We start from the raw sequence: 9317 nt of genomic DNA, 5'->3' as shown, positions 1-9317 counted from the left end.
TCTGGGCAAGGGGCGAGCAGGGTCCTGGTGGGGCAGTGAGGGCAGCCCTGAGCGGGCTGGGCAGTGCGCTGGCCAAGGGACCCAACGGGACGCTGCTCTGAGTGGTGACGGCCCTACCCGCCCTTCCCTCCACAGGCCAAGAGCAACACCGTGGCCGTCTCCATCTGCAGGAAATGCATCTCCCCCAAGCCTGCCCGCACGCACCACTGCAGCATCTGCAACAGGTAGGGGTTCCCCCCACTTAGCCCCCCCCCCCCCCTGCAGCACCTGCAATGGGTAGGGGCTCTCCCCCCCCCCCCCCCCCCCCCACCACTGCAGCACCTGCAATGGGTAGGGGCTCTCCACCCCCTGCACCACTGGGCACCTGCAGCAGGTGAGCAGCTCTCCTCTCCCCCTTTGCTCCGCTGGCTTCTTGCCTCAGTCCCGGTGGGCTGTGCTGAGATGGGAGACCCCAGCTGGTGCCCCTCTCTGCAGCCCGGCTGCGGGCTTGCTGTGTATGGCACTCAGCATGTGCCGCTCTCCTTCTCCCAGGTGTGTGCTGAAGATGGACCATCACTGCCGTATCCTTCCGCAAAGGTGAACCCCTGCAGCCCCTGCCCAGCACGGGGAGCAGTAGGATGGGGGGGCAGTCTTTGTGCTGTCCTGGCACTCTGGGGGCCAGCTCTTCATGCCCGAGTGGTGCCGATGAGCCGGGGGTGCAGCAGGCTGGCAGGGGGTCCGTGATGCTCACTGAGCGCCTGGCGCTGCCGAAAGGGGATGCACGGAAACCTGCCCTTGGAATGGCTGGCGGACAGACAGGCAGCACCTGGCACGTTGGGCGCAGGGAGGCTTCTGGCTGGGCTGATCAAGGGGAGGGTTTGCACCCTCCTGAGCACTCTGTGGGTCTCGGTGCACTTGCCGGGCAGTGACCCCGTCCTGTCGGACTCTGGGCACCTCTGGTTGAAAAGTGCAGCCCTGCGAGACTCCAGGTCCCAGCATGCTAGGCTCCGTGAGCGCCAGATGGGGCAGTGCATACTGGGGCTCCTGGTTTAAGCTGTGGGGCTGCTTTCCTGCCCCCTTCCTGGCAGGAGCTCCCTGGGTGTTCCTGGGCAGGGAAGTGTGGGGCCAGCCAGCAGGAGGCAGGGGGGCTTTGCCAGCCTGGCTCAGAGGGGTTCTGTACCCGCCGGCCCGTTACACATCTTTAACCCAGGCGCAGCATGGCTGAATAACTGCGTGGGACACTACAACCATCGCTACTTCTTCTCCTTCTGCCTCTTCATGACCATGGGCTGCATCTACTGCGGCATCAGCAGCTGGGACATGTTCCGAGAGGCCTATGCTGCCATTGAGGTGACTGGGCCCCCAGGCCTGGGGGGGGGCTCAGCTGAGCCAGCCAAGGGCGTTAGTGGCTGTTGTGCCCAGGCTCTTGTCCTGTGCCCATCACCCTCTCGCTGGGGCTTAACCCCTGCCCCTGGACTGGCAGCCTGGCCGCATGCTGAACGAGGTCCCCCCTCTTACAGGGCAGAGGGGCCGGCCAGCCCCGCCCCGGTGAGTGGGGCCAAAGGACGCTGGGCACGTGGGGGAGGGTGCTGGCGCCCCTGCTGTGAGACGTGTAACTGGCGCCCTATGTTTTCCGTCCAATAGAGAATGAAAATGCTTGAGAAGGAGAGACTGCAGGTGGCTGCCAACCAGGTGGGATATTCCCGCTCCCCTAGCTGCTGAAGGCAACATGGGGCAGAGTTGTGTCTAGGGGTCCACCACAGCCCCCCAAAAGGTGCTGCTCCCTGAGCCTACAGCTCCCAGCATGCACTGCTCCACCCTGTCCTGGAGCACTGCATGCTGGGAGCTGGAGTCTCAGCCAGCTGCATAGCCACTCTGTGGTCTGTGCTGGAGCAGGGGCTGGGATGGGCCAGGCGACTCTGCCAGGACACTGCCCCAGCACCTCGGCATTGTGTGAACAGCTCTTCCCCATGTGCCACTCGGGTTCCTGGTCTGGGGGCGCAGCGGGTGCCACCTGTGCCGTTTGCTCTGGCAATGCCTGCAGGCCCTGCTTGGCGGCTGTCCCATCGCTCCCCTGAACCAGCCACACGCCCAATGCTTTGTGCTCTCGCTGCTGCTGTCTCTTGCAAGGTGTCTGTCCGGCCATGCACTGTGTGTCCATCCATCTGCTCTGGCTGCCTGGGCCCTGGGGGCCATTTACATCTCGGGGGGGGAGGGGGTAGAGTAGCCCCCGACAGCTATGGAGGCCCAGCATTAGTCTGGCCTAACCTGCCCGCCTGCCCTTCCTTTCAGACGTACTACCAGACGCCGCCCCCCGCCTTCTCCTTCCGCCAGAGGGCCTTCCACAAGAGCGTAGTCTACCTCTGGGTCCTGTGCAGGTAACCGGGCTGGGAGCATGTCCAGGGCTAGGCTACTGGGTCCAGTCAGCCCCATGCAGGGGTGTATGGCACAGCGGGGCGAGCATGCCTGTGCCCCCTGAATTGGCAGGCGAGCCTGGGCCTTGCCCTGCAGCAACACGCTTTGGGAGCCCAATCGCTTCCCTTGGTTCCCTGGGGCAAGGAGGCGGCTGGCTCTGCTGGGGTTCCCAGCATGCTTCAGCTTGGCCCCTCCCCCCACCATCCATCAGCACCCCCCTCTGCTCTCCCCCCAGCTCGGTAGCAGTGGCCCTGGGGGCCCTCACGCTGTGGCACGCTGCCCTCATCACCCGAGGGGAGACCAGCATCGAGAGACACATCAACAAGAAGGAGCGGCAGAGGCTGCAGAAGAAAGGCAGAGTGAGTGTGGGGCCCGTGCTCTCGGCTGGGATGGCGGGGGCGGCTGAGCTGCGGGGACTAACGTCGGCCCTCCCTCCGTCACAGGTGTTCCGGAACCCCTACAGCTACGGCGCCTGGGACAACTGGAAGGTGTTCCTGGGCGTGGAGATGCGCAGGTAGACTCCCCGCTGCGGGGGGAGGGAGGGGCTGGGGCTCTGCCTGGCAGGTGCCCTGTGGACACGCGCAGGTAGACTCCCCGCTGCGGGGGGAGGGAGGGGCTGGGGCTCTGCCTGGCAGGTGCCCAGTGGACACGCGCAGGTAGACTCCCCGCTGCGAGGGGGAGTGGGGCTCTGCCTGGCAGGTGCCCAGTGGACACGCGCAGGTAGACTCCCCGCTGCGGGGGGAGGGAGGGGCTGGGGCTCTGCCTGGCAGGTGCCCCGTGGACACGCGCAGGTAGACTGCCTGCTGCGAGGGGAGGGGGTGGCTGGGCTCTGCCTGGCAGGTGATGGAGTCACTCCTGGGTTTTCCGGCTGACTCTGCCGCCTGGGGCAGATCACTGCAAAGCTCCGTTCACCCCTTCGTTAGACTCACCGGGCCGGTAGCTGGCACCTGGCCTCCGTGCTCACCCATGGAGGATTTTGGAGCCTGGCCCAGTCTCAGCGTGTGACGTAGGGCTACCCCCCCAACACGGGAGCTCCTGGCGAGGTGGACACTGGCACCACCTGCTGCAGTGCCGGAGCCCAGAGCCCAGCCCCTGTGAAGCTAACTGGGGGAGGGCAGGGCCAGAGGGGCTGGAGCCAGCCTGGCCCCTGCGTGGAGACTGGCAGCCAGGGCTTGTCTTCTCACCACGGGGCTCTATTCCCTCCCCCAGACACTGGCTCACCCGTGTCCTGCTGCCGTCTACACACCTGCCCCATGGAACTGGCCTGAGCTGGGACCATCCTCGCTGTGTGACAGAGCTGCGCACACCTCTCCTGGCCATCTAACGGGCATGGGGGCAGAGGCGCAGGGTGTGGGACCCGCCCCTCAGCACAGGCCAGCAGCGTCTGGACCCACTCCAGCCTGGCACTAGCAGAACCTCCTCAGGGGTGTCCAGCGTGAGGGAATGCACCAGCCGGCTGCCTGGAGCCTCCCAGCTCCGTTCACCAGACCCCCCCCAGCAAGCCCCAGCGTGGCTGCAGGCAGCCCGTGGCACTGGGGCGCTGTGCCTGGGGGGGGGGGGGGGGACATGCTGCAGTCCGGAGACACAGGGACAGGCGGGCAGCATGTGCAGGGAAGGGAGCGGCTCTCTGCGGGGCACCACCCAGGACAGCAGAGACTCCCCAGCTGGCACTCGGGGCAGGGGGCTGCTGGGGGCCCCTCCCCCCCAGCGGATTTTAAATGCCAGAAATAAAAACATTTTTTCACTAATGGAGCTGGAGTGTTACTTGCTGCCGGGGCCGAGTGGCAGGGGGAAGCTTTGCCCACACGCCGTACGGAGGCAGACTGCACATAGGAGCCAGCCATGGGGTGACCCGTCGGTCAGGCCGCTCTGCTTAGAGGACACACCAGCCGGCGGGGCCGAAGCAGCGGGGGCCAGCCGTTAAGGCACAGGGCCGAGAGCCCAGGGACCTGAGTTCTGGGCTGCAGGCTGACCTTGGGCAAAGGAGTGGTCGTGTGGCACCCAGCCTGAGGGGGCACTGCCCCCCCACCCCCACCCCAACAGCCAGCAGGGGATGAGCAGGTGCAGCTGCTGGACAGAGCCGGCATAGACATGAGTGGGGAAGGCCAGCGTTAGAAGGGCGCTCCTGTTCCCAGAACAGGGCCCCTGCCTGCAGGATACAGCAAAGCCCTGGAAGGGGCAGGGCGTGGGGCAGTTAACAGGACCCCAGGGAACGAGGCCCCTCCGGCTGGAGGAATGCAGGAGGGATATGCAGGCTGACGTGGTCCCTGGGGCCTTTAGACCCAGACTGGACCAAGCCCTGGAGAGACCCAGGGCCAGGCCAAACCCTTGCCCTCAGGAGAGAGACAGAGAGACCGCAGGGCCGGGCAGGGCTCACACCTCCCCAGCAGAGGGTGCTAGGCAGCAGCCTCGGGCCCCTCACCCCAGCCATCTTCCCCACTCAGGCCATTAGCAAAACGTGTGTTTATTGGGCTGGCCCATGGATTCCACGCGCCGCCTACAAGTGTGCACGGCCGGGGGGCGCGGCGCCTGCCTTCCCTCCAGCACTGCAGGCAGCAGGAGCGGGGCCGCCCCGCAGCTCCGATGTTGTGCTAGGAGCCGGCCGGCCTCGGGCAGGGGCTGCCGTCCTTCCCGCCCCGCTCTGGGAGGCTTGGCTGGTTAGTGGGTTCCTGGTTAGATTGTCAGTCAGTGCGGGCAGGGCCTCACCTGCCTGGGCTCCCCAGCAGGAACCTGCAGACACAGAACAGGCAGCACGGTCAGGGGTGAGCTCTAGGCTGTGTCCCGGGAGCCCCCTGCCGCACCCCCCTGCACTCACCATTCCCCACGGGCCACCACCGCCTCCTTCCGCACCAGCCGCTTCATGTCGTCCAAGGGTTTGGCGAGGGCCCGGATCACCCGTGGCTTGTAAGGGAGAAGCTGGAGGGGAGAGAGCTGCCTGTCAGCGTGGGCACTGCACGCCATGGAGCGAGGGGCCCATGCCCGTACAGGGGGGCTGGCAGCCCCATGTTCCCGACGGGGATGTCTGAACTGCCCCGGGGAGTGTCCCCTCCCTCCACGCCCCCGGGGGCAGTACGGAGCGGTGCTCGGCCCGCTCCAGGCAGGCTGTGCCCAGCAGACACCCCCTGGGGTTCCCCCTCTCTGTACAGGGACCCCAGCTCTATCCTCTTACCCATGGTCCCTGGCACTCACCTTTCCCCAGCGAGGCCAGACATGGTGCCCAGCCTGTCTCCCAGGCCTGCGCGCAGCGGGGACTTACCGCGGGGATGGGCAGGCTGGTGAGCGCGTGGACACACTGCAGTGCAGCGATGCGGATGGCCTGAAAGACACAGAGCCGGGGTGAGTGCGGGCGGCAGGGGGGCGGGGAAGGGAGCGGGTGGGGCACGCACCATGGCGGGGCTGGAGGTCAGGCCCAGGAACTTGGTGACCAAGGTGTCGACGTGCAGGCTCATGACATGCGGCGCCTCCAGCAGCAGGGGCTGCAGGCAGCTGAGGGTGGAGAGCTGCACCACGCGGTCCGGGCAGGATAAGGCCTCCAGCAGCAGGGACAGCAGCTGGGGGGACACAGGCAGTGAGAGGTCTGTCGGCTCGGCCCCCCCGGCCCAGCCCGGCCCAGCCCAGCACTCACCGTGGGCAGCTCCGTCACCAGCACCGGCCTGGGCAGGTGGTTCAGCACGTGGGACAGGCCCTTCAGGTAATTCGCCTTCACGCCTGGGGAGAGCAGAGAGAAGCGGGTCACAGCCCCGTTCCTGGGAGGGGCCATGCACACACCAAGGGGGCAGCACCCCCCAGAGCTAGTGGCCCTGTAGACACTGGGAGCTGATCCCCACCATTCACGCCCAGAGGGCTGGGAGCCTGAGGGGGTGGGAGCGACCCAGGGGGCGGGTGGGAATGACCCCGGGGGGGGGAGCGGCAGGTGGGGGGGAGGGGCAGGCCGCAGGGGGCTGGCCGGGGCAGGCAGCGGGGGGCCAGCCCGGGGTTGGGAGGGGCCCAGGGGGCAGGAGGGGCAGGGGGTGGGAGCAGCCCAGGGGGCAGGAGGGGCAGGCAGCGGGGGGCCAGCGCGCTCACCGGGGCCGGCAGCGTGGAAGCCCTGGACCAGCTTGGGCACGTTGTCAGTGAAGAAACGCTGGCGGAACATGATGCGCACGTCAGCGTGACACCCCTTGTGCAGCACATCTGGGGAGTCGGCCATGAGCAGGGAGAAGCCGTCGGCCACCGCGGGGCCCAGCTCTGGGTCACCCAGGAGGCCCAGCAACTGCAGGGGGGAGAGAGGAACCGGGAGGCTGAGTGAGGGCATGTGACCCAGGCTGGCAGGGCCTCTCCCAGGCCCAAGGACAGGGGCAGGGGCAGGGTCCCCAGGGCCTCCCCTGCGCACTGTCTCCACAGGGGTGGCTGGCTGCTCACCTTGTCTGTCAGGCGGGAGCTCAGCGGATGGTAGCGCAGCACCAGGGCTTTGGTCACCTGCAGGGGCAGAGAGAACAGTCAGCTGGCCCCAGGGGGCCCGGAGAGCCGTGCGGGCACTGCCAGCTGGCCCCAGGGGGCCCGGAGAGCCGTGCGGGCACTGCCAGCGCCGGCTCCCGCCCAGGGTGCTGTCCTTACCCAGAGGAGCAGGGCGAGGGCCTGGGTTCTGAGCGGGCCCTCGGCAAGGCCGGCCTCCATCCTGTTCACCGCTGTCTCCAAGAGCTGGTCCAGCTGCTGCCCTGGGGGGACAGACGGGACAGGCTGATGGAGTCCTGCAGCGCCCAGGCCGAGCGCCCGAGGCTGGCCCAGCGCCTGCCCCACCCTCTTACCTGGCGGGTACTTGTTCACCAGCCCCGCGAAGCACTTGGCAGCCGCGGTGGCAGTGAAGGGGCAGTCGCAGGAGCAGCTCAGAGCCAGCAGCTCCTGCAGCAGCCTGTCCTGCTGGGGAATCGGCACCTGGAAGAGATCAGAACCCAGTACGGACGCTGGGCGCTCAAACCCCAGAGCTGCCAGTCACCGAGGTGCTGCCCACGCCACATCCACACTGCCCCCTGGTTCAACCCGGCCCCTCCAGCCCCGGGAATCCGGGCGAGGGCCCATCCCCTGACTTACGTTCCTGGGCAAGGAGCAGACGAAGGCCATGAGCAGGGCGACGAGGCGTCTCTGTGCTGCCACGTGCTGCCCGCCCTGCAAGGGAAGAGCAGCGCCAGTGTCACCAACTGCCCACGCCGCAGCCCCAGCCCCTCCCTGCACCCCCCACTCACCTGGAACGGCTGGAAGGGGCAGGGGAAGCTGTCCTGGGGCAGGAAGGAGACCTCCCCGTCCAGGAAGAGGGGCACCACCTGGGAGACGCTCTGGGCAGCCAGCCTGTGGGAAGGGAGGGGGAGACAAGCAGGAGCCTCAGAGCCGTGGCCAGGCAGGTCAGGAGAGTGGCACTTCCACCCAGTCACAGAGCCCCCCACTGCGAGGGAACAGCCCCTCTTCTCTCAACCCCCGGCCCCCCAGGAGGCAGAGCTGGGGGCTGAGCAGCACGACGGGCATGTGATGGGACAAGGTGGAAAATGTTTAATATTTTATGAGTCTGGTGTGCCTCAGTTTCCCCTGCGCTGTTCCCCCGTGGGTGGGTCAGGACTGTTTTCTCTCAGGGTAGGCAGAGACAAGAGTGGTGTCGCCTGGCTGTCTGGGCCTGGCCCCAGATCAGTAGAGATTTGAGACGCCGATGGCAAATCCAGTCCCCAGGACACTGACACCCAGTGCCCCAGGGGACAGAGATCTCCCTGCCTCTGCGCAGGGAGGCTGAGCCACGCCCCCAGCTGGAGATCGAAGGGCTGGGAGGCGGGTGGGGGGGCTCAGAGGGGACTGCTGGAAGGAGTCGGGGCTCTCACCGGGAGTCAGACCAAGGAGGTCACAGCCCGACAGCTGGAACAGGGGCTCCCTACAGCCTGGCCGGGCGCGGGGCTCCCCAGAATGGGCCGTGCTGTGACCTTCAGTTCTCTGGGCGACCCGATGGCCGGCTTGGGCCGTGGCCAGTTACCGAACAAACCCGACTATCTGAGCACTGGGGGAGTCGCGGCGACCGCTGGCCGAGGGGCTAATGCACAAGCCTCCCACGGGGTGTGTCCCAGCTGGACCAGCTGCCTGGAGCTCAGGGGGGCAGAAGGGGGGCTGCAGGGCCGGGGAAGCAGCGGGGCTTATCCAGGGGGTCTGGCACACTGACTGGCTCCTCCCAAGCTGGGGCCGGAGCACCGACCCTGTGGCTCCGTGACGCGGCCCCGGTTCAGAGCCCCGGTGCCCTGCCCTGGGGTGCCGGTGTTACTCACTCAGGGCACAGGTGGGCGCTGGCCGCGCTGACGACGGGCACCATGGCAGTCAAGACCTCCTCCTCCAGCAGCAGCTTCCCCACTGGCGAATGGGCGTTCTCTGCAGCCAGCAATGGGGAAAGGGCCAGGTCAGAGCCTGCCTGCAGCCCACCCGGGGGGACCTGCCACAGGCGCCCCCTGAGTGCTCCCGGGCACCAGCAGGCTTAGGAGAAGGGCTACAAGGCTGGCGTGGCCATTGCAGGTCCTCTCACCGGCAGGGGCCGGGCACTGCCACCAATGGGACCTTCCCTTTGATGCTCCAGGCTGTGATGGCGCCTCCCCGGGGGCGCCACACCTGGCAGGGCAGCTGGGCCCAGCCCTGTGGGCTACCCAAGCCCAGGGACAGCATCTGTCCTGGGCGCCCTATGGCTGCTTTCCAGCCAGAACCCCCTGGTCTGACCCCAACGAGCCCCCAAGCCCCTGACTGCCCCTTCCATGCCCGAGCACGGGCCTCACCTTGCATGGCGGCCTGCACCGCCACAGCGAGCAGGCAGGGCACCACGGTCTGGTGGTAATACCAGCAGCTCTCGGCATCCCGCTGGCACTGGACCGCCACCCGCTGCAGGCTCTGGCACACGGCCACCACATCACAGGCCCCCGCTGGCA

At 67.4% G+C, this 9317-nt stretch overlaps 2 protein-coding genes across 2 annotated transcripts in view; one reads left to right on the top strand and one right to left on the bottom strand.

Moving 5' to 3' along the window:
* Nucleotides 1-3923, top strand: part of ZDHHC16 (zinc finger DHHC-type containing 16) — a 4884-nt gene extending 961 nt beyond the window's left edge. Inside the window, exons 2-8 of the mRNA XM_026650963.2 lie at nt 136-224; nt 532-560; nt 1196-1329; nt 2272-2357; nt 2630-2753; nt 2838-2908; nt 3604-3923. Coding sequence (XP_026506748.1) covers nt 136-224; nt 532-560; nt 1196-1329; nt 2272-2357; nt 2630-2753; nt 2838-2908; nt 3604-3718 — 648 coding nt within the window. The 3' untranslated portion in view covers nt 3719-3923. The remainder of the gene's footprint in view (nt 1-135; nt 225-531; nt 561-1195; nt 1330-2271; nt 2358-2629; nt 2754-2837; nt 2909-3603) is intronic.
* Nucleotides 3924-4862: 939 nt separating this feature from the next.
* MMS19 (MMS19 homolog, cytosolic iron-sulfur assembly component) overlaps nt 4863-9317 on the bottom strand; it is a 15003-nt gene continuing 10548 nt past the window's right edge. Inside the window, exons 18-30 of the mRNA XM_029911345.1 lie at nt 9168-9317; nt 8673-8772; nt 7617-7719; nt 7465-7539; nt 7182-7308; nt 6991-7091; nt 6796-6852; nt 6460-6646; nt 6020-6102; nt 5781-5945; nt 5651-5710; nt 5210-5310; nt 4863-5124 (exon numbers count right to left, since the gene is read on the bottom strand). The exon at nt 9168-9317 is cut by the window's right edge and continues 12 nt beyond it. Of these exons, the coding sequence (XP_029767205.1) occupies nt 5097-5124; nt 5210-5310; nt 5651-5710; nt 5781-5945; nt 6020-6102; nt 6460-6646; nt 6796-6852; nt 6991-7091; nt 7182-7308; nt 7465-7539; nt 7617-7719; nt 8673-8772; nt 9168-9317 (1337 nt within the window). The 3' untranslated portion in view covers nt 4863-5096. The remainder of the gene's footprint in view (nt 5125-5209; nt 5311-5650; nt 5711-5780; nt 5946-6019; nt 6103-6459; nt 6647-6795; nt 6853-6990; nt 7092-7181; nt 7309-7464; nt 7540-7616; nt 7720-8672; nt 8773-9167) is intronic.

The sequence above is a fragment of the Terrapene carolina genome, unplaced genomic scaffold, assembly GCF_002925995.2.
Source record: "Terrapene carolina triunguis isolate 2854851 unplaced genomic scaffold, T_m_triunguis-2.0 Scaffold95, whole genome shotgun sequence".
NCBI classification, from domain to species: domain Eukaryota; kingdom Metazoa; phylum Chordata; order Testudines; family Emydidae; genus Terrapene; species Terrapene triunguis.
Note: the sequence above shows the minus strand (reverse complement) of the source record. Positions and strands in the feature narration are given on the sequence as shown.